This window comes from Polyodon spathula, chromosome 25 (assembly GCF_017654505.1).
Source record: "Polyodon spathula isolate WHYD16114869_AA chromosome 25, ASM1765450v1, whole genome shotgun sequence".
Taxonomy (NCBI): Eukaryota; Metazoa; Chordata; class Actinopteri; order Acipenseriformes; family Polyodontidae; genus Polyodon; species Polyodon spathula.
This window is the reverse complement of record NC_054558.1, coordinates 17,816,350-17,840,764: the sequence shown is the minus strand read 5'-3', so window position 1 is coordinate 17,840,764 and position 24,415 is coordinate 17,816,350. Positions and strand designations below refer to the sequence as shown.

Here is a 24,415-nt window from a genome sequence, read left to right as displayed (position 1 = left end):
TACGATAATTACATGTTCACCAATCTTCAAAAGACTCCTACAGACTTTCTGATTACATTTGGGTACAACTGACGTCATACAAATTTTACAACTATTTACAGGATTATAAAAACCCTCAGTCCCTGCGTTCACTGCTTAACCTTACAACTGTGTAATCAACTCAATATGGCAATGCCTCTGACGCTGAAATAACACAGACCTGAAACAACAGCAAGACATGTCCGAGAGAGAAAGTTAATTCCAGATCACTGTCAGCCCATACATATCTCATATTGCATTGCGCTTGCTGTTATGAAAAGAATTTCAGCACTCACTCAAAGTAAGAAAGCTACATCCAGCATCCTGCAGTATATCCTATCTGGCCAAACTTAAATATCAAAAACTAGTGACCTCAACAGAGAATGAATCTCAATAACTAGCGGTTATATTGCATCGAGTACTACAGAAGTCAAACAACAACGCAGAAGTTTACCTGCCGTCCTGAGACTGTCCCTTCCTTGGAGAACACATTAGAAAAGACGACAGGAATTCTTCAGTGCTGCAGTAGTAGAGTACACACTCACAGAATGAAGAAAGCACAGGACGCTTTCTGCTTTTGAAGAACGGAGCATTAACAAGCAACCGCCAGCAAAGCGGTTTGAAAATACGACCTGTCCAATAGGAGAACCTGGCACGCAGCTCCAGCAAGAGTATTCCTTAAAAGGTAAACACTACAGTTCACTAATGCAGCCGGCTCCGCGTACACTGCTATAACAAAAAGGGGGGCTTGCAAGGGAACAGACGTTTCAAAGTTTGTTCCCATAATACAGTTTGATGTTACAGAAGACAGCAGCATTCTAGAGCAGTTTAATGAAGAGCAAACCTTATCTAATTTTCATTAAAACATTCTTTAAAGCAACACATCTCGAGTGAAAGTTCTGGTATCTCAATACCACAGCTCAGAGTAGCTTGGGCCATTTAATACGTTAGTGGTCTTTATATGCTTCCTATAGTCTTTGTGTGGCATATACTTTTTATTGTATCTCCACACCTAAGTGAACTGCTTTAATTTAGCCTTTAAAACTTGCATTATCTGATCTGCTGGAAACACATTTTTTTCTTTTTCTTTTTTTTTTTTTTAAAAAGTAGAACTGGGAGTAATATCTGGTGAAATTGCACTCTACAGACCATTAACCTTGGAGTCTTGGAAGGGCTCAGACTAAATAAAAACAGTATTTGCACAGCACTTAACTGCATATCTACAGACTCCCTTGACAGTAACACCACCACAAGCCTATCAAGTGCCAGGAATACTGGGATTGAAGGAGAGAGCTTGTTTGAATTTTCATTTTGAATTTCATTCACTAATCTGAGAAAATCTGGAAGTAATTTGTGGAACCAAACCAAAAAAGACAGTGCTGAGCTCCCGAGTGGCGCATCCAGTAAAAGTGCTCTACGTGGAGTGCAGGATGTGCCCTATAGCCTAGGGATCGCAGGTTCAAGTCCAGGCTGTGTCACAGCCGACCACGACTGGGGATTTCCTAGGGGGTGCCGCACAATTGGCCGAGCGCTGCCCTAGTAGGGAAGGCTAAGGTCGGCAGAGGAATCCATGGCTCATCGCACATCAGCAACCCCTGTGGCCGACAGGGTGCCTGTGGTTCTGCAGTGGAGCCGCCAGATCTGTGTTGTCCTCCAGCACTATAGGTCTGGTGGCCTCGCTGTGGATGCGCAGTGCAAAAAATGACAGATTGGCAGGAGCATGGGTTTCAGAGGACGCGTGCTCCAGCCTCCATTCCGAGTCGGTGGGGGGGTTGTGAGTGGTGAGCCAAGGATACAGATAATAATTGGGCACACTAAATTGGGGAGAAAACTAGGGTAAAAAATTGAAGATGACTTAAGTTAAATAAATGAATAGATAAATAAATAAATAAAAATACAGTGCTGACCCTCTACCCCTTTGAAGTACAGTACCCTATGATCATACAGCACAGGCGTATTTACTCTGTCTACCATAAAAAAATTTGAACCAATTAACTGAACAGCTCATTTTTCTTTGTTTCTCACTAGCAAATCACCTTCTGCTACAAATTCTGCATAGCAAAAATGATGACAGGTGCTGTACAGTAACATCAAATCCCCATCTGGTATTTGCTTCCATTTATTGGCGTCAACATTTTATTTCTAGTTTAGTCTTGAGCAAAAAAGTTCAAGTCTTACAGTATCACACAGGTCTGACACAGTCAGCAGTAATAATGGTTTTGCATACTGCAGCACAAGTCAGCACCAACAAGCTACACCTGATCTTTATTCTAGTTAACTAAAGATAATCTAAAAATGTGGGAAACAGTCATTTTCAATTTACTCTCATGACGACTTCAGCATGATAACTAATATACCTAGCAGTAGAACTGCTCTACTTTTCTGTTGAGATACAGTACCCCAGTCCAATGAATGAAAGCTGTCCTCATATCCTCAGCATTAATCATCTCTATCTCCTGTACAGCTAGAGCAGTTAAACTGTTGGTGACAAATACAAGATTGAATCAAAATACAAGATACAGTGAGCTACAGTAATAATAGCGGAGGCTTACTGAGATGTTAACTCCCAAACCATATATAGAAATACTTCACTGTCTGTAGAATTCTAAATCTATAGTATTCTACTGTACAGTCATGGTCAAAACACCCTATATATAGTCTGACAGTTCTAGTTCACATTGGGGACACTACTAAATATTACTCAAAATAGTATTTTTTTTTTTTAATGTATTGAACAGCGGTAGAGGATAAAAACATATTAATTCGTTCTTAACTTTGAAAACAATAGCATGTGACATACTGCAACACTGGTCAGACCAAGAGGGAGATTCATTCAGATCAACAACAGCCGCTGTACCAAAAAAACAAAAAACACAAAAACATGCTTTCTTTGAATAGCAATTGAATGGAAGCAATAACAACATTCCTGTAACCTCGGTAACATTACAGCTCCCTCAACTCTTTCTTACTGCTGCTTTACAGCAAAACCAGAGGCCTCTTCTTTTAAATGAGCCTAATTTCTTTCAGCTGTATAAAGGACTGCATATTGCAGCGGAGCCTCATTCCGGCCTCTGTGGGATATCAAATATTCGCTCTCCAACGCTGGGCTCCGGGTCCTCCAGTGCAAATATGCTCTGAATAAACATCTTCAAGATGTAGTGGGAGTGGAAGGGTCATTTTAAATGCCTCCAGTTCAATGGGGAACTGGATCTCTACATAATGCTAAACAAGCACAACAAGGGTTAAGCATCGTTAAGCATCATTATCCCAAATGCTTGTAACTACATACGATACTGTACTGCGCGCTTCTCTAAGAAGCGGAGAAGCTGTGTTTACAGTACAGATGTCTACTTACATATTTTCTAATTCATGCCTAACCTCGAGCCTATGCAGTAACCTATAGCTGCAGTTAGAGAGTGGACTATCAGATAATATGCAATATTACTGCAACTTCTGCCATGTTCGGTATGATTCATGCTGTTAAATAACTGAGAAGCTTCAAACACTGATCAAAGCCAATTAGCCAAAAGGGTTTTTTTTCCCCTCTGGGAAACTGTGGGTTTTATGGTAATGCTTAGAACAGTTAGAATTTCAATCCAATCAGCACTCTTAATGACTTTCAAAAAAATACTGTATGGCAGATTTTCAAAATAAAAATAAGCCATTTTAAAAACAGGAGGGCTGGCTTTTAATAGCATAGTATATAAAAGCATACAGCATAGTATATAAAAGTATTTATAGTGTTCACTAAAGGTTTTGCTGTGTCCCCATGTTAAAAGTTGTTTCAGCCAAACAATATTTTAGCAGCAAATACACCACTTTTTATTTGATAAATGTATATAGTATTTGTTTTAATTTATTATAATAGTGTTTTCTTGTTGGTTTTTGTATGCACTTTACAGTATGAACATTTTCATTTCTTAAGATATCATTTAAATAAAAAAATAAAAAACAGGACAATATCAAAACCACCACTCTGGCCTTGAAACACTAGAAGAATCAAAGCAGCACAACGGGGATGCCTGCTCTTTCAAAATTCACAATAACAAACCGTGACAGTGGAATCAGATGTGCGAGTCAGTCACATGATACATGAAAACCACTGAACGATACTATCTGTGCTTCTGCGGGACCAGGGCCACGGTCATTCAAATTTCATACAAAAACAGTAAAAACCCTGATCAACCAAACTTCAACTTCACAACCACCTGAATTCTCTCAAAGTAACAGGCCCTGTTTGTGGCCAATGCTCGTCTGCCTGAGAAAACACACTAAGCAGCCCCTTCATTTATGGAAGCACTACAGTAGACTATCCATTTACACGGGCTGCATTTTAGTTTCTTGATCGAGAATGGCAGGGGAGACAGGCTGTAGACAGACAGGGACAGAGTACAGTAGTGCCGACTGCCAGGCCTCCGGTCAACAGTGGCCAGTAGCTCACCGACAAGTGGTATGGAGCTCCTGAGTGTCAAGAGAAGACTGCCTTGGAGGAATGATCACCTTCAATTCTCCTGAGCTGTTATGGAGAACTGCTGTAGTACTGGGAGAAAACATGGGCAAAATAAATCGTGTGACAAGAAGGCACATTACTATAATAGCTGTAATGACACCTCAGCTTACACTGAAGACACGCTCGAGTTTGTTTCTTTCCAGCCCAAGTCCATGCCCTGACGATTCAGACTCCAAGTTAAGGCCCATGCCAGTGAACAAAAGCTTAAGCCAACACAACATTGTGTTTTTTCATGTGTTGCTCAATGTTACTTCCTTGCGCTGTCTGCAGTGTTTTACCTGTGGTTAAGTCTGAAATGGTTACAGAGTGTGTGTGTGTGTGTGTGTGTGTGTGTGTGTGTGTGTGTGTGTGTGTGTGTGTGTGTGTGTGTGTGTGTGTGTGTTGGGCAGGAACAGACAAAAATAATTAGCAAGCAGTATCAGCTGCTGAATGGAATCCTTGAGTCATATTGAGTCAAGAGCGGTTGAAAGATGCCTGGGTGGGGAACACAAGGCAGTCTTGTTTGTACACTTAGTAGATCCAATTATATAAAATACAGATTTACCACCAGTCTAAATATATAAAAAAAGAAAAAAAAAAAAAACATAACTGACAAACTGTCTCTTTCTGTTCTTTTTTAGGCAGGCAGAACTCTCTTGTTTTTGTAGCTTTTATTAAAATGCAAAAGCTCTCAACTGTATTTGAATGGTAAATTCACCCAAAAACAAAATATATATAATATAAAAAACTTTCGTTAGCACCCTCGCCTGCAGCTCAGGACACAACTCCAGCTGCGGTCATCTACCACACGATAGCGCCCACATCGACAGGCTCTATCAGTTAAATAACATTGCAAGAAGGGATGCAATTAAGCAATGTGGTAGATCACCGCGAATGGAGTTATGCAAACCGAGCCGAAGGCGCTAACGATATTATTTTATTTCCGAATACACCTCAAATACTGGTAAAGCTACACATTTACTGATTAATCTAAAAGATCTCCTGATTTCACACATGCACCATAACACATATAATGTACATGAAATCAACCACTGAAAAATGTCCATGCCTGCAGAAATGAAGCTGTGTGGTGCAGGGTAACAACTAGAAAAATACCTAATCTCACCTTTTAAAAGTGCCCTGGATCACAATTCAATACTGTACCCGCCACCCTGAGATCAAGACTCTGCTGAGGTTCAACAAGGCAGGTCCATAACCACAGGGACGATCATTACACAGGCCAGGCATGGTTTACATGATTCCATTTTCAGTCACGCCCCATTTTTACTACAACTACTGTACAGATACCAGAGGCAATACTATGACATGGCAATGACACGTTCCAGTTATACTACACAGAGTTCAACTCTAAAAGAACAGGTAACTGAAGCTACTCAGGTACTGTATGCAACATCTGTATTACCAATTGAACTGTCTTTGAAGTATGACAAACAGCAGTACTGATCAGTCCAGTTGTGACTGGGGGCTGATAAAAGGAATAGTGAAGACAAGTGCTGCAACGTGTCAGTCAATCAATGCAGGTAATGAGCAAGCTGTGTGGACCAGAAAACACAGGAAGGTTCCTCAACATACAGTACAACACCACACCGTACTGCTCCAGCTGCTTCCCCTTCCTAATACAGAGGTAAAACCTACTCTAGCTGCAGGTAAAGGAAGCACTTGAGTAAGGCCCTGTGACCGCATGTCAGAAGCTGTAAATCACGTTGTCCGTGTAAAAATTCCAGCCCCGCCTGCTTTCAATTTCCAGACGGCCGCAGCCGCCACACTCTTATCGCTTTTCCAGAGATCCTGCATCCCAGGTGCTGTACACATTCCCAGGCAGGAGAATATAGTGCAGAAAGTGCCCCCACATTATAAGAGAGTCTTTTTTAATTTGATCACCCTGCTATTAAATTTCAGTGCTATTAATTTTCTGTAGTCTGTGCTATTCATGCTACCCACTCCGATGAGGCTATTAGGAGAGCCTAATCTTTTGAAATGCTATCTTTATAATAGTGTGTTTCAAACACTTAAGACCCCTAATTTCCAGCAGAGCACAATCCCTTTCGCTTGAACTTGTTGGGGGGGGGGGGGGGGGACAGGGGGGGGGTTGAGAATATTTGAACTTATCCAACAGGCCAGTGGTTTCCACTGCAGAAGATACGTTGTGGCTGCCATACTCCATCTCTGGGACCTTTGCTTTGTAGCAGAGGATGATTTCATGAAATCTGGTTAAACATTTCACAAATACAAATACCTTATCCGGGGCGACTTACAGTTGTACACAAAAAAATACCTATCAAGAATTACAGTACAACTAAGAGCAACATACAAAATACAATGACTTCAGTCCTAATAAGAGGAAACACAAAACACAGTATAATTTGATATCAGGGCAGTTCAAGAGCAGGTACAAGTGTTGACAGTTACATCAGGGTTAGGTATGAGTGCAGGTGAAATACAAAATACTACAGACTGGGTTCAGTGCAGGATTAAATACAGATAAGTGCAAGTTAAAGTGCATTAAAGGCTGCTGTATTGCACAGTGCAGTGCGGCTCCTGTACATTAACGGCAAGGCTAACATTAGTACTGTAGCATACCTTTTTGGTTAACAGCTAAATTATTAATGCTTGATACTGAAATAGATTCAGACCTCTACTGTAAATTACATTTTACGTGGGCTGAATTACATACCACATTCACAGAGGGATTTCTAGACAGAATAAAGAAGCTAGTCCTGGAAGCTACACATTTCCCTATGCAGTGTTACAGAATGAGAACAAGACGGGGCATGTGAAGCATTTAATCACTCTCCTAGATTAACCACTGATACAACACCTACTGAGAACCCACAAATCAGCACCAATTAGAGTGAATAAGGAACCTTGTGCCAGTCATCCTCTGTATCACGCCACTCATTTTTATCAGCTACGCAAAACATTGTAAAGCAACTGCTTCATTGTTCAAGCAGTATTTGGAAGTAAGATTTTAAACAAATTAAATGATACAGTAGTGTACTGTAGGCGGTAGGCAGCAAAACGATTAACGTTTACTGCAGCCGTTTACCAACCTGCCATCAAAGACAACCTACAAATTCATGTTTAATCTAACCTTGCTGTCAGGTCTCGGGTGCTGCAGTATTACGCAGTGTGGGATACAGCCTGGTCACTACAGGGTCTGGAAAGGATTTCAGGTGCTGCAACAAGTAGTGTGACTCAATAGGCAAACAAAAGGTTGGCAGGGTTCTCCCTGCAATGTACATATTGTTGTCCAACCTCTTGTACTGTAGCAAACATTCTCTGTTGAATTATTCATCACTTTATAAACACAAGCCACATAGACAGAAGTTTCAATTAATGTTTCTTAGAAGTTTTATGACTATGACTACAATGTCTTCTTTTTAAGCAATGCAGACTACATTCATATAGGTGGGTGCGTGTCTGTGTGAGAGCTACACCTTTTGACTGTGCACATTTTTGTGTGATTTCTTTAAAATGATCATAAGAAAGTCAAGATAGATTCACTCTTCAGTGCAAACTTAGATAATTAGTTTTTGGCACATGTTCTTATAAGCCTACTTAAAAGTTAAATATGAACCCTCAAAAACTGTTTTTGATACATGCCAGGGATGGGAATAAGACTCTCACTGCATAGCAGTTTGCTCCATTCCTGGTTTTACTTTGAGTTTTAATAAGACACACCTGATCTTGTTACCTATAGACTGTGGCTAATCAAGCTCAGATTAAAACCTAGAATCGTTGAATGGCTGCAGCTACAATATTCTGTGTAGTTCATTTTATTCCAAAATGGCTGTACAATTCTACAGTGAGATCTGGCACATCGTGTACTGCATAAGAACACACATTTCCAGAAGCTGTTTGTAAAATAAAAGTTCATCACACAAGCAACATCTGCAGAACACATGCTCGTCTGCCAATCCACACTGCATCAACACTTAAACTGACAGCACATCAAGAACAGAAGCTAAGGATTCTCAGAGTGGTATGAAAATCACGTTGACCCCCCTCTGTCTGCTGGCAGTTATTGAAGGCTGCAGCGTCCCATTTTATACTAAAATGTCAGCCCCTGGAAGATTTATGACAGAGTCTGTACTTATCTGCGTTCCACCAGAAAGCAGACATTGTTCGCTGTAGTTTACGTTGTGTAACGCTAGTGAAAGCTGCAGGTGCACTAGCAGCTACCTTCTGTCCCTCTGAACTAACAAGCGCACGTTTATACTTGCAGCAGCAGGAGGTTATGGATGTCATCTCTGTTGCATCATAAGGATCCCCAAAAAATTTAATAAATAATAAATTTAAAAAAAAACAGGATCTAGAATCAAAAATCCTAATCGGATTCGTTTTTATCCTATGTGGCACTGTACCTTTCAAATAGCATCATGACTGAAGAGCAGAGATCCTCAAGTTGCCTAAAGGGTGATTTTTCTTAGTAACCTGTAGACTTGACCTTGTGTTCAAACAAAGGGTACTTCTTTCACGGCTAACCAAAGAGAAACCGGTAGTTATTGTCCTCTACAAATTAGTATCAGCCAAGAAATCAAAAGAATAAAAATCACCATGATTCCTTCATATTTTATCAACAATGCAGACCTGTATACGGGTCAAGAAAAATTTTACATAGGCCTACAGTGAATCTATTAAATTCATTATCTTAGTATTTTCTTTCTGTATAGCGCCAAAAAAAAAAGTAAATACTGAAAATTAAAATAACCCTCGTCATTTCTTGCACAAGCTTAATTTTATTACCAAGCAGCTGTGCTGTATCTGCAGGGCTGCAGCGCTGTTCAAAGAGAGGAAGCTGAACCGAACTGAACTCCACTTCATGATGTAACTGTACCGTAGATCACATTTTACTCTGAACGTTAAGAGGATTGGAGAGGGCTGCTGTACATGTCTTGTACCATGAAACTGGAATACTACTGTTTTTAAAACTTTGCACTGTAACATCTGAATTAATGTTAAAACAGATCTTAAAATTCCTTTCATGTGGGCAGCTCATCATTAAATCAGCTGCAAACCTCAGTAGTAATCTGCCTTTAGTCGCCTGGGACACTCTTACAAAGCAGACGCTTAATATTAAAAAGGTAAATCTTGGGCTGAACCAATTCTAAATTAAACTTGTGGTCACTCAGGATTGCATTCTTAAACTTTAGCACACCAGTAAATTCAAACTGTAGTATACATAATGCCAGCACACAACTCAAATTGAGACTTTACTGACATTATACTGAACAGTATTATTTTGCTATTTGGTACAGAATGCAACTGGACTTTAGTGCCTGTAAAACAGACGTATGGAAGACATTCTTCTACGCAAAACTCATAGCATTGTTCAGGGTTCCCTTTATCAAGCTGCAATCACTTGCAATCACTCTCAATCTTTATAATAGGCAGTCTCTTGTAGTTTTTGTAGAATCAGTGTGCTACCACTCCCTGTTTTAACGGGCCATGCAAGTGAAGAGAAGACATTACAAACTGGTGTTTCTCCATATCATCTGTGGCTATGGAAAGTTGGATTTAAACTCTGGGTTACATGTTACAGTACAGCAGCCGACACAGAACAAGAATGTCTCTCAGCATGCATCACTCAGCCCGCTCAATTACACACACACACACTCCTTTGCATCTTGACATGGCTCCACTGCACTGCTTGTGAATGTAAATAACAGGCTTTCCCATGGGAATCTGACAGTCTCCAACACACCAGGTGTCATTTTACTTCACAACTGTTCAACTGAAACAGCCATTGACTGCCTTCTCTCCCTCCCTCTCCCTCTCCATGGGAGAATGCCACAGGGTCAGGGACCCAGCCCTGACAGGAAACCAATGTTTTCAGAAGGAACTAGCTCCACGAAACAGGATTGGAAGGATATTAGTACACTGGCCTGGCCTCTCTCCTACTCTCTCTCCTGTACCAGGACTCCCAGTTCCACCCTAGACAGCGAGCTTGTGTGGAGTTGAGGTTGCAACATGGTTTGACGGGGTCTCTACTAACATTAAGCCAGTGGTTTAAAAACTTTTGAGTGAACAAACCACAAAAACAACTATTTTGAGCAAATAAAGCAAGCAGTGCTGCAGATGTGTTTATTTACAAGAGTACACTGTGGTTTACAGAGCTCATAGACACACACGTACAACAGAACAATAAACCTATAGTGCGACAATATAAAGCAACCTTCTCTATGGTGTTCAAACCCCTTTCTCTGTTGTACAGCCCCCAGAGTAGTCTTGTATGGTTGGAGCAGCAGCAGCAGCAGCATCTCACTGCCCTCTCTCACAATAGAAGCTACAGGCCTGCAAAATCAGGTCAGTGACAACACACTCCAGATCCCACAATGCTCTACACACCCCTGGGACTGGGAGGGGGCTGTGGAAGGAGACACTGCCAAATTTATCATTCCCTTCCAACATTTTCCTTGCAGTACTACAGGCGGACCAACAACACACAGACTAAACCGCATAGATTTATGTGACTTGTATATAGGAGTAAAGTGGCAAAACAACCTCATTTCACAATGCAGACTCAATCTTAGATCTTAATATAATCCACATGAAAACGCTCATGTTGCAGTTAAACACAGATGCATACATTCAGATCAAACACAGGTGATAAAAGGGGTTCCAAGCTAACAAACACGTACAGGTTTTGAGGTTTGTTCAATTTCACTGGCTTGCTACAAGACCTCCTGGACCTTTAATTCGAAGGATGAATAATGTTTCAAAACACAGTGCGGCACTGAACAATAGGTCGGTCAGCTAATTAAATACATTTAAATCGCAAGCCACAAGAGGAAAGTCGTCTCTTCCTATTTGGCAGTCAGGAAAGCTCCTCCTGTGAAATCCTTGTGTCACTGCCAATTACAGCACAACACACAGCTAGTCTTTGAAGTTCAGGCTGCACAACAAAAGAAATGTATTATTTATGCCCTGTACTTAAGGCAGCTGGACCTCAGTCAGTTATGGGGTCCTATGAGCCAAGAAAGTTTGAGAAACTCTTCAGAGAAGGGTTAACCTACATTACTATCATAAAATAAAATAAAATAAAAAAGACAAGATAGAGTTTCCACAAAGAGCCTGATGCACTCCACATCTCTGGCCCGATGGCATTGTGCAATTCAGATACCAGCTGAAGCTGTACAAACACCGTCTCCGCAATGCACTGGCTCTGTGCCACGCCCCTCCTCCCCCCCCCCATTTTTAATAGAACCCTATATTGTATTTTCTTAAAAAAAATGAAGAAAAAAAACATATAAAAAAAGGATTTGGAGAAATTCCACAGATCTTTTTCTAAGAAAGCCAGAACCGTGGAATGTGTTTCTATTGGACGGTACAGCGTTTCTTTAAAACAACAAGCAACGAGTTCCAAGAACCTCAAATTATTCAGCCAGAGATTTTTCCTAAGCAGGCAGTTGGTGCAAGCGGTTCAGTAAGAGACACTGTTCGTCGGGCCCGATTCAGAACAGCTGGGTTATGAACTGCTTCGACGCTGGTGCAGCGATGTTCCCCTGCCAAAGAAGAAAAGTGCTTGTGTTCTGCACAGTCGCTGTAATCAGTGCAGCCCCCACTCTATTCCACTGATCCTTTCAGACCAAAAAGGACCATTTTATTTCAAGCCATTTCCTGCTCACTTGGTATTCCAATTGATTTATTTTGCCAGTTTTGTAACCAACACCAGCCATGGAGATACTAAAAAGCAGATTATGTCACTCCACATTACATTCAATATAAGGACAGTGCAGTTAGAAACACTCTACAGTACAAGAAGCTTTTAATGTAAACCCAGACAGGCAGTTTCATCAGTGTGCAAGTCCTAAAGCAGGCAGCTCTGTACTGCCTCAGACATTTTGCGCAATGCAAAGAATCTATGGATTTTGAACAGCAAATTTGGAAATTACAATTATGACTATGAGGAGAAATATGACAACAGCCAAGTTATTTAAACACCTTTTGACTCCATCCCACAAAATGTGACTGTACATGTTATTTTTAATTGTAAACTAAGGAAGTGTGTCTTTTACAGTACAGTGTCTACTGTGTGGGAATAAATACAGTATGAGATGTATAGTCGTGAAACTGGAAGTTGTCTTGGGACATGACATCTACACGTTCAGTTTCTTATGAGACGTGTGTGTGTGTGTGTGTGTGTCATTTCCACTCATAAACCATGGGGTATATGGGCGACATTTTAAGAACTGATTCCAGCACATAGGATACAAAGAATATAATACAAGGCGGTTTCTTTATTTTGGGGGGGGGGCATCAAAACAATACCCTGTAAGAAACTGCATGTAACACTTATTGAAAAACTCAACACTTATTATTTTTATGAGTTTCATTATTCATATAATTGACCTTACAGGTAGAATGTTTAACTAGTCATAAGGTAAAAGAAGAGTATTTTCTCTTTTACAACATTCACATTAACTGTGTAACAATGGTAACTCTAGGTGCATTATTTTGAGTGATGCTCTTATTTTAAAAAGCCTATTAATATTAAATGCAAACAGGATGTAAACAATACGTTTACTGTGTAGTTACTTAAATATCTATTATCAGTACCTTACCAAATATTAATATCAATAAGCTTAACTGCCATACTTAACTATAAAGTTCCCACTTTCATTTGAAACCCTTTAAAAACATTTAATACAAGCTAGATTGATTTAATACCCCCGATTTTCTCCAGGGCTTAATCTGAATCTACAGTACACAATGTCCTTTATAATATCTGTATATATTGGAGCAATTCCAAAAAAGTGATCATACAGAAAAAGAGGGGGAGGATTGCAAGATCTTGTTCATACAATACATCTCACCTCCGGTATAGTAATTACAGATCCCCTTGTCCATGTCCCAAAAACCAAAAGAAAGCATAATCTGTATTAAAAAAAAAAAAATGTAATCCCACACAAGACTCGGCTGGAGTGCACGCACATACCTGCCCAAGCCAACAACAACTACTTCATCTGTAAACAATAGAATATGTATGTGATTATTTTCAATCGTCTGGGAACCTGTTTTTACAACTCTCTGATACAAACGTGAAGGCAAAAGCAATGCACATTTTCATCATGCCTTGTACTGTAGGCCTACCACTACTGTAGCAGGGCCACTATAGAACAGACCTATGGTCTTTGTAATTGTAATTCAGAATTGAGTCTGGTAATCACTCACTTCAACTTGCCAAGCATAAAACTACTACAAGTCTAACATAGACAACGTCCCACCCTGAAACCCGTACAGCTACATTAAAAAAAACAGGACAAAGTTCTGCGCCATCTATTCTATATTACTGCACATGCAAAACAAAATAAATACGTACAGTATTGTACTTGTACACCAGATTTCCACGTTCAGACTTGAGAAGTCTTGACCCAAAACAATAATGCTACAAGATCTCGCCGCCGTACGAGCGACAGCAGTCACCACTAACTGGACTCCTGTGGATTTACCAGTCAAAAAGTAAACAGACGGTATTCTGTGTTTAAAACGTTATACCGCAGATTTAAAACTGTAGTCGGTGCCTATCTGTATTCAGCACAGGATGCTAGGTGACTGCGTTGGAGGGTACTACCTTGGAGGGTTCTTCTGCTTTAGTGATTATGGTCCGATCTGAGGTGTATTCCCGTAATAAAAAAACAAAAAAATCCAGTTTTCTTTGTGTTTCCCCCTCCAGGCTCGGTTCTGCGTTTCAGTTAGCACCCCGCTTTCCTGCTGGCTCCTAACTGATTTCACAGACACTGGAGCGCAGAGCAGGCTGTAATGCTAGCGCGTCACCGCTCCTGTACTCCACAGTCGCTTGGAATCATGGGACATTGACTGATTGGATAGACGGGACGCTTTATTTCTCCCGGGGTTTTCTAACTGGAGTGACAGTTTGTAAATTAATGTCTTAGATAAATGATTTGCAAGACTCTTCAGTTTCCATTTGCTTTTTTTTTTTTTTTTTTTTTTTTTTTTTTTTTCTGTGTATGTACAAAATAACTACAATTTTTATATTTCATTGAAATGTTATACACATTTAATTTCCACTTGTTCTCAGTTTCAGGTATTGTAAGAGAATATGACATCTGTTTTATTAATTCGGTTTTATTTTTTAAAGTAAAACAGAAGGAATACAATTAAGTGGCACACCTTCCATTTGATATGAATATGGAATGAAAAAAAAAACTGATGTACAAAAACATTTTCTGTTTTTCAATTTAAAAAAAAAAAAAAATGTCTTGTTTCATAGTGCGTGGGACCGTCATTTGTATATTGCTGCCTTATCCCTTATTAATCAGATTTTGCGGTACGGAGTGGTAGGGCTCGGGTTTGATGTCTGGCTGCTTTGTTAACTTAATATAAAGTATATTCACATATGTTAATCCCGAGTAAGTGTTAATTGTAACAAGTGGTGCTTTGATCAAGCTGTTGGTGAATAATTGAAATCGTGAGATAATTTAAAGATTTTATATTTTTTTAAATGATTCGATTCCCTGCTGTTCCATTTGTTTGAATTGTTGTGTTATGTATTTCTGTGCGTGATTGTTGCACAGTATCATTCTGTACTGCCACTTGTGTGGAATCGATATAAAAACATATGTGACCCACATATATGACACACTTACTACCGACATGGAATGAGTGGGTATGCCATTTTCTGTTCATTTTACCCTCAAAAATAGGTTTCTGGCTGAGGACTGCCAAGGACATCACTTGAATATTGTACCAATCTTGGCAGTCACCACTCAGGTTAATCGTTATGGGGTAAAAGAACAAGATCTCCAGCCAGCTAGTAAATTAACCCTGTAATGCCCAAAAAGCTACTTTATGTAAACTAGATAACATTTAATAACATCTGTTCCTTTGTAAGTGGTTGGATTTGACCTAAAAAGGAATAAAGGTATTGCAGAAAATCATCAGGTTTTTTTTTTTTTTGTGTTTGTAAAGTGTCGGCTGTAACTGTTGTTTATCTTTCTAGACAACAGTACCACGATCCGGAGTACAATCCACCGGACATCACTTTTCATCCCAGCATTTCACGGAGTACTTTAATCGCCACTAGCACTTAATTTCACTCACTGTCTTGTGTTTCGTGTTTAGTGTGGGCGTGTATAAAACCTGGACTTTTGGTTACGGGTCAAACACGTAGATTACAGTTACGAATGATACACGCTGCTGTATCACTCCAGCATTTATTATTTACAGGTGTTTGCCTTAGGGCTCTGGACATTGTCATTATTATCAATAAACACCCCTGTACCTGAAAGTCATTCTCTGTGTTTTGTAACTGCACTACACTGCACTCACCTGTATCCACTCACCACTTTGCCACAAGTAGACACTTACCTATTCAGGGATACCAGGGTATTTAGTAAGTAACGGGTCAGATCAAGGAAAAATGGGAAATAAAATCGATACCCCCGGTAGTTCTGGAAGTCATTTGTCATTTCCATAATTTGTGTCAGTCTTAATATCACACTTTTATGGGTGTATCTCACAGACCATTGTAGCTGCATCCATAAATCAGAAATATGAAAACAAAATGATTGTGGTTTTTGGATTCAGAGTTTGCGTATCTTTTATTTCCATTCCAACCCCATTTGTAGTTTTTAAACTGTTTACAGAAAGGGGTGGTTTTGTGTAATGGCACCTAGAGAGAGACGGAGAAAGTGAGTTACATAGATACAGAAGATTTTATTTAACAGTTGGTGTACAAACATAGGCTACAAATGCCTTCAGATTGATTTTTTTGAATTTTTTTTTTCCTTCCAAATACAGTGTTTGTTATCCGTTTTTTTTTTTTTTTTTTTTTTTACAGCTACATTTTGTCAGAACACAATTGTTTAACAAAAGGAAATTAAAAAAAAAAAACATTCGTTTGTATCCCCCTCGCTGCCCCATACATATTCTCTTCAGATAGCAGAGTTTTATAACACAAAGTAAGAAACCTCTGGAACAACAGAACCATTTACAGGAGTTTGCAGAATGTGGTTAGACAGAGCCGGGGCTACTGCCTACAAAGTGGATCCTGAATACAGAAAGCAAGAACACAAATGTGCATTTAATTGTCATTATTACTAAATTATATAATTTAATTTCGATTCATATTTTAATAAATAAACCTAAGAACCCTAGAGTTTATAGGTTTTATGACAGGTATGAAAATAACAAAAAAAATATGAATGGGCCACAAGGATATTTTCTTTTTATTGTACAGAACTTCTTTTAAAAACTTCATTAAAATATATCTCAATACACCCATGCGTTTCCAGTATGTAAAATAATAACGATATAATGTCCCCAAACTGCTCTCTATATTTCAGATATCTTTCTTTTTATTTTGTGTGGCTTCACAGTAAATATATGGAATGATAAGTTACAAAAAATATATAAAGCTATACAATTTGAACATGGAAACACTGATAGGCGACTCGTCTGAATAGCTATGGGGTTTATTAGTGAGTGTTTCAAACTTGAAACTATCATTAAAGCATACAGTGCTGCCCCAATAAAACAACAATGACCACTGAAGAAAGATTGGTGCAACACAAATCAGTAATTAGTACCCACAGAAAGTCAAATGAGCAATATATACCAAAATGAGGTACTGGCTGCCCTAATTGTAGTTATTCTGCTTCCAACTGTGTGGATTCCTGGTATAAAATTACATTATAAGGAAAAACAAATATGACCAATTTTTATAGGCAGTGTGAGCAACATCCTGCATTCATAAATGAACAGCTGAATTAAATCAAAATTATAGCAGCGCTATAACCATGGCAGTGCTACAGCGTCATTAAAAAACACTGTATAAAATAATCGTGCCATAATGGCTACAGGAATGCTCTAATTTTTGTTTTTAATTCTTAGTGGTCCAGTTTGACCACTTTGCTACTCATTAATAAACCGCCCTGGTCTAGCTGTGTAAACAGTTAATGTCGTGGTTGTTGCGTGCTAAGTCACCGGAACACTGAAGTATAGGCTAAAGGAAAAACACAACATGAAATGACATCCTGAACATTGCTCGGGCACTTAAGACTTCCAGCAAGAAAGAGGTTAGCTAAGATGCAAGTTACTGGATCACTTAAAGTGAACCTGCTTACAGAGCACGGATAGCACAGCAAAAAAGGGACATTATGCTAATAAATCAACACTTTGTTTACTTACCAGTGTTGACCAAAAAGGTAGTATAGATGCTAAAAATGTTTTGAGGATCAGTATATTCTTAGCTGTGCTTATTTTGTTAAATCAAAGTTCACCTTAATTGGATAAAATACAGACTGCACAGTCCCTTATATATAATGCCACTGAATCACTGAGATATATTAGTATTAGATGCAGTATCTCTTTTTTTATCACCAAAAAACACAATGTTATTGTATATGATATTACAAATTGTGTTGGATTTTTAAATAATAATAATAATTATTATTATTATTAGTTTTTTTTATTTGTTTTTGTTTTCACGAAAGAGACACCAAATATGTTTCTAAGGAAAATATTGAAATCATCCTTCAGTTCACTTATTTTGGGTTGAAATGTAACCGTTATTGTCAGAATGCTGACGCGCCAATCTAAATGAGCTGTATTCAACATGGTCATTATATCCTCCACATTCCATGGGTTTAACATGTGCTGAATATACAGAGGCTGAAGAATATGATTTACTTTTGCAGAAAAGTACTGTCAGGAATACAGACTGCATCTTACAAGAGATACTACATCAATACAATACAAAGCAGAACAGCAGTTAAGTTTGCCAGTTTTGCCCTTTAACAATTATTATTAAACATTATAATACTTTACCATCCCTCCCAAAATATCCAGCTTTGGGTAAAACAACAGAAACTATTATTGGGTTTAATATAAGATAAAAAAAAAAAAAAAAAAAAAAAATTAAAAAAAATCAACATGCCTGCATGTTAAATAGAGTTGCAAAGATATCATACGTTTCTTATTAATAAGAACAAAATAATTAAAAAGTGTTTATTTATTTCTGATGGAACACCCCGTATTTTAACATTGAATGTTTCTATGTTATCTTCTGAACAAAGGACAGTAAAGTATATTGGCACAGTTAGGTATTGCTCTCCTGTTATTCTTTAGCAAACTACCGGCAAAGAAAGGACAACAGAAAACAAATTATATATACATATACAGGGTGATTAGAAAGTAAGTTTACCACATATATATATACACTGCAGCATCCCTTTGGTGAACGTTGCTAGCTATTGTACTTTGTGAGTTCAAGGTAACCAAATAAGAAATGACAGCACTTCTCACAACTTGTAATGTATTGATGGCCATCTTTATACACCTCTCCCCACAATCAAGATTCTCGTGGGTCATTTCGGTGTAGCTATATTCCCTCACAGCTCCATCAGTCTACACTATGGCAATTACTATGTATCAAGCAACACCAGTAAAACAGTAAGCACTTACTTCCACTTTACATCTCCCTGACTGTTTTATATATTTTTTGCAAAGCACTGCGAGTGGTTCAGGGTTCTGTTTCTTAAATATTGAGTTCTTATCGTCCTGTAGATTCCCCCTCTGGAGTTGAAAGGTCACATCGTCACGTGATTTGAATGAAGGCGGCTGTGCAGTCCAGCGCTTAGGATTCTTAAACAAGCTGCTCAAAGCCAAGTAAAGGCAGATTTACAAGAACTCAATACGGGAGCAACACAACCCAGGAACCCCTCAGAATGTGAGCACTGTAAAAAAAGCCTGGGAGATGTATTTGAAGCTACAGCACTTACTCTTCAAATAATCTGGCCTGCTCTAAAACATAAACTGTATCCACCCTGACTTGAGTTCGACAGCCCCGTGGAGGCTCTGTTTAGCTGAATTCAGCCCCCCAACACACACAGATACAGTACTGTGTGGGATACCCCATCACCAAGGAAGAATACCCCCAAAAAAAAAAACAACTGAGAACTGGAAACGTGCCCCAAGTCAAGCACAAATATCCACTCCTTGCACAGCCCTAAACTAGTGGCTTTAAGACTGGAGACTGTCTGTTTTTAAATGATATTCGTCATGACAAAATACAGATAGCATTGCCACAATAACCAGAAAGCTTTTGAATTTACTAATTTACTTCCAGGTAATGGAAAGAGCTTTCTTTTGTTGTCTGTATCCCAGGTTCTCAGGCTTTCTGTTTTGGAATCACTTCTCCTACTAGTTTTTTTTAGTTTGGATGGATATTATCATGCATTTATTATTTTAAGACAAACTGTAAAAAAATATATTCCATTAAATATAAGGCAGATCTTTACCCAAGATATGTTCCTGAACACATTTAGTTTCTTCCTTGGTCCTCTGCAGTTTACAATAACTTTGCAAGAAGGGATTGCTCCAGTTTTCTTGTTGTTATACGGCACAGAACTGCTAGGCCTGTAAAGTCTGACTTTAACAAAATGAAAATTAAATTTACACAACGTTTTTGGCAGTGCTTCATATTAAACTTCAAATAAAAACCATGAGTCACAGTCATTGAGCAAGCAAAACTAAAAAGGAGGAGCTAAAATATCGATTTTTTTTTGTGTCATTTCTTTCTCCAAACTATTCGGAAACCTTGATGTTATTGTGACTTCTCATTAAAAACACACTTTTACGAAATACTATACTTCTAATTTCAAATACTGTATGCCTACTACAGGATGCTATAGTAATCCTTCATTGCTCTCCTTGCAGGATTTCTGGAAATAACTGGACTGGCAACACAAGATTCTTCACGAGTCTCTCTATGTGATGAGTATATTTAAACAGTATGCCTGTGAGCCTGCATGCTCCTGTTCTAACAAGCCCCTGTGCCCTCATGCTATAACAGATCTGAACTGGAAACATTCACCTGTATCCTATACCGACACACAGAAACCTTGATTCTTTCAAATACAATATGATGGGTTTTACCTTTTTTTTTTTTTTTTTATACACCATACACTACAGTATTATATAGCGTGTATATATTTTTTCCTTCCCACTAGAATTGCAAAAAAAAAATATATAGATATTGTGGCACTTTAATGTGTTTTTGTTTACCTTTGCATCTACGTAGATAGTTGCTGAATCTGTTGGAAAATTCCTGCGCATTTATTAAAAGAAAAATCAATTTAAAATGAAAGTGCTCATCTGTGCGGTTAAATACCAGACTCTACATGCGATACCTAAGACAACTTGTTGTTTAGGTGGACATTGGCAGCTCACTGAAGAATTTCAAGTACAGTCTACTAGCATCTCCAATACTTCAGAGTATACATCTCTCTGTTTAAATCAACTGTGACTGGCCATGACTTCGGCCGTATAAAATATTCTATACCATGTACGATGCATTTTGTAACTTAAGACATTGCAGTTGTACTAAAACGCTACAAAAGACTTCTATACAGTATCAGAACCATCCACCATCTATAAATTTAGGTGGCTCGCAAAGCAACCCTAAAACATGAACAGGGAATATTTGTTTAGTTTATTCTAGTTTAAATTATCTTCTTTCTAGCATACAGCTTAATCATTTAAAAAAAAAAAAATTCTAATAAAACAAAAATATCTTCTAGGCTTGGATTTTCTAAATGTATTTCCATCTATACATGAATAAGTTATGACACACCTGAATTGAACACTAAGCTTTTCTTCCTTCTTGTTAAGTTATTGAATGCTTTGTTAAACACCCTCTAGTGGCTATAAAATGTACACAACTTTGGGTCCCCCAATTCCAGCTACAAAAAATACAGCAAGGTCTCTTTCCACTTGAAGAACATCTTCAGGTTGAAGCAGTGTGGTGGCTATGGTGAGGCGCCGCACCAGTTCAGTTGTTTGGCCTCTTGATTGTGATCCACCTCCTCAGGTTAAGCGTGCCGAGTGCTCTCAGTCAGGGCTAGACCTCGGTGGAGAAGAGGATGCTCTGCCGCTTGCTGTCTGGAGTGGGAATGGTCTCAAGCTGAAGGAAGTATAGTAAGACTTGGACCTGGACACAAAGAGGGAGTATAAGCTGCTGCAATGGAATCCATCAGTCTCATGCTCCCTCCTGCAACAATGCTGGTGCTCTGATTGAAATGAGTGGTGGGAATAGAAAACCAGCACTGTGGCAGGAGGCAGTGTGATCTGGACGCACTGCAATGTTTAGAAGAGAAATCCTCTTTCTCCTGGCAAACGCCCCCGAGTAACAGCTGAGCAATGTATTCTGCCAGGTGATTCCACCAGCAAAGGTGAAGTAATGAGCTCTTGTAAACACTGCAGGAAGAAGCGATTATTTTCTTTGTCACAAATGTACAAGTTTTCCCTGTTATTACAAATTCAAGTTACCCTCCTGTTAGATTGAGATTTTGGCTACAGCTGTCATATTAAAAAATAACATTGGTGTATATAATCAGTCAAAGGAAATACCGAAGGTGGCACAATCTTGATTTCTTATGCATATGAAATAAAAAGATTATATATATATATATATATATATATATATATATATATATATATATATATATATATATATATATATATAGATAGATAGATAGATATATATAATTGTGACATGCTAAGTGATAGCCTCAGAACATGCTGATTAGGATACACAGGATGTAATAAAAGCAGGGATACCTGTGACATGACCTCCAGGGACCAGCTGTCACTCATGGTGATTGGCTGCGTGGGATTGGCTGGAATCTTGCTGTCTTTCTCGGAGGGGCGGAGCAGCGTGGGCCCGAACACCGTGGCAAGATTGTGGAGTGACATTTTATTGACGATTTCATTCTCAGCCACTCTGAGAGACAAGACCAAAGACACAACATACAGTTAGGACAGAAAGACGTTGAGGAGCTATCAAAGCTTTTACAAACCCGACTCACAAAGCTTCAACTCACTTAAAGAATGTTTTATTTAGGAATTAAATACAAGTTTAATATTCAAAATGTTACTTTTTCTGGACTGTTGATGAAGACTATTTTCATGAATATCAAACAAATATTACAGTAATTTAAGTCCACCGAAAGCTGCTTCTTGCTAGCTTTATAACATAACAGTGGTAATGTGGTACAGATTTAACTCCACAGGGCCAACTGAGATATTAATTAATTTCTATTTATTAGGATCTAAAAGGGCAAGGATTGGAGAACAGCACCCTACCTCTTCAAATGGTCCAGCAGAAAGAGGAATGTGACAAGGTTGGGTTCTGGTAGAGACAGCAGCAGGTTTAGCATACAGCTCTCCTTCGCAACGCTGTCAGACAGAGCTGAAAGCAGACAGCCACACACATTGCAGCTTGGGTCAACATCTTAGCTTTGCTTGGGTCAGTCAAACTATATTTTACAGCTCAGTGTTTTGGTTTATTAACTGGTACCAAGTGTCAACTAACATGTTAAAAAAAAAGCTTTTCATTTTCTGTAATTATCAGCTAATATATACTGTAGTATTATATTATAAACTACAAACTAATATCTTTAAACACATTTAACCCCACTCTGATCCACTCAAGAGCTGAGAATCACTGTAATTACATAATCTAAAACAGAGCATTAAACACTAGTTAACATGTTAGTAAGCTAGTAATTAACAGTTAAATACTAATTCATTTTTCTTTTAGCTACTATTTTTAACTGGTAGTCTACTATTTAAATAAATAACACCACTGGCCTCTGCTGTTGGTAACCAATTATGCTGAGTCAATTTCAGCACCACCTACTGAGTGCTTACAGTGAGAGTAAGCGCAGGTCACAGCAATCTGTTTCTGAGCTGAGGCCTGTCCAGTGTAGGGACTCACCAATCCCCCCGGCGAAGTTGGGGTACAGGTCGTCAGTGAAGAGGGGCTCCGGCAGTTCTCGGAAGTACAGCTTGAGGGTCCCCGCGATGGCGTTGACGTCCATCTCGCTCATCATCACGGACACATCCTTGTTATCTGGGAGAAAAGCAAACACACTCCACTTAGGAAAACAGGGCGAGATCTCCCACGTTCTCGAATTAAAAACTGTTTTAAATAAAGCCCAGTTTAGAGGCATGCAAAATTACAATCAATGCAACTTAAAAGTAAAAAGAAAAAACGAGACACGAGGAACTACAGAAATCATGACAATAGTAGTTGACCTACCTAAATCTAATCAGTTGTACACGGGAAAATACTGTAGTGGCCAACATCACATATTCAAATATGTACTGTATGTTTATTTTGTTTTAATAAACTTGCATACAATAGAATCGATTACTCAGTGCCATGCACACATGTGTTTTGGGGCAAAGTTTTTTGTTGTTGTTAATTTGTTTCCTTTATAAAAGTTTCCAGCAGTATACCAGGGTGAAAGCACAGGAAACTGTACTAAAGAACTTCGAAGGCTCTGCTGCAAATGAAACAGGATGCTTCGAATTTCAGTCAGGCACTTACTGGCATCGAAAGCAGCTTTCAAGGCCTGGATGTCGGTGGCCACTCCGGACACTCTGTAGATGCCCACTTCCTCCATGCCCCTCCGCTCAATCTCCTCCACGCACTGACGCACAATGTAAGGCACCTTGGACCTCTCTCGTCTAGGCAGGGGGGAGAGCACAACATTACCAAACTGACCCTGATTCTGCTATACTCACAATCATCACTTGAGCAACCATCAATGAGCACTTCTTTAGATACAGGGATGGAAATAAGAAACCTATTGCAGGGCAGTGTCACCCATTCCAGCTTTTAATACAAGCTTGATTAGCCACAGTATACAGGTAACAAGCTCAGGTGTGCCTCATTAAACTCAAAGTAAAACCAGGACTGGCTCAAACTACTGTACAATGGGAGTCTTATTTCCGACCCTGAGACATGTAAAGTAAATGTAACTGTGACATAGGCAGATCTTTTTTGTGCTGAAGCATGCCCTAAGAATACTTGGCTACGGTGCTATAGCTGCATTTAGACAAGAGGACCTGATCAGT

At 38.9% G+C, this 24,415-nt stretch overlaps 2 protein-coding genes across 7 annotated transcripts in view; both read right to left on the bottom strand.

Annotated features, from left to right (window-relative positions):
* LOC121300321 (cytospin-A-like) overlaps positions 1–14,313 on the bottom strand; it is a 58,634-nt gene extending 44,321 nt beyond the window's left edge. For 4 of the 6 annotated variants that reach the window (XM_041228846.1, XM_041228847.1, XM_041228848.1 and 1 more), the window contains exon 1: positions 473–570. In XM_041228846.1, the coding sequence (XP_041084780.1) occupies positions 473–510 (38 nt within the window). In that variant the 5' untranslated portion in view covers positions 511–570. Of the gene's footprint in view, positions 1–472; positions 572–14,102 lie in introns of those variants that run through there. The other 2 variants (XM_041228849.1, XM_041228850.1) reach the window with 2 other exon arrangements.
* A 1,879-nt stretch (positions 14,314–16,192) lies between these two features.
* LOC121300247 (breakpoint cluster region protein-like) overlaps positions 16,193–24,415 on the bottom strand; it is an 89,685-nt gene continuing 81,462 nt past the window's right edge. Inside the window, exons 18-22 of the mRNA XM_041228745.1 lie at positions 23,886–24,025; positions 23,271–23,405; positions 22,637–22,742; positions 22,112–22,274; positions 16,193–21,482 (exon numbers count right to left, since the gene is read on the bottom strand). Coding sequence (XP_041084679.1) covers positions 21,393–21,482; positions 22,112–22,274; positions 22,637–22,742; positions 23,271–23,405; positions 23,886–24,025 — 634 coding nt within the window. The 3' untranslated portion in view covers positions 16,193–21,392. The remainder of the gene's footprint in view (positions 21,483–22,111; positions 22,275–22,636; positions 22,743–23,270; positions 23,406–23,885; positions 24,026–24,415) is intronic.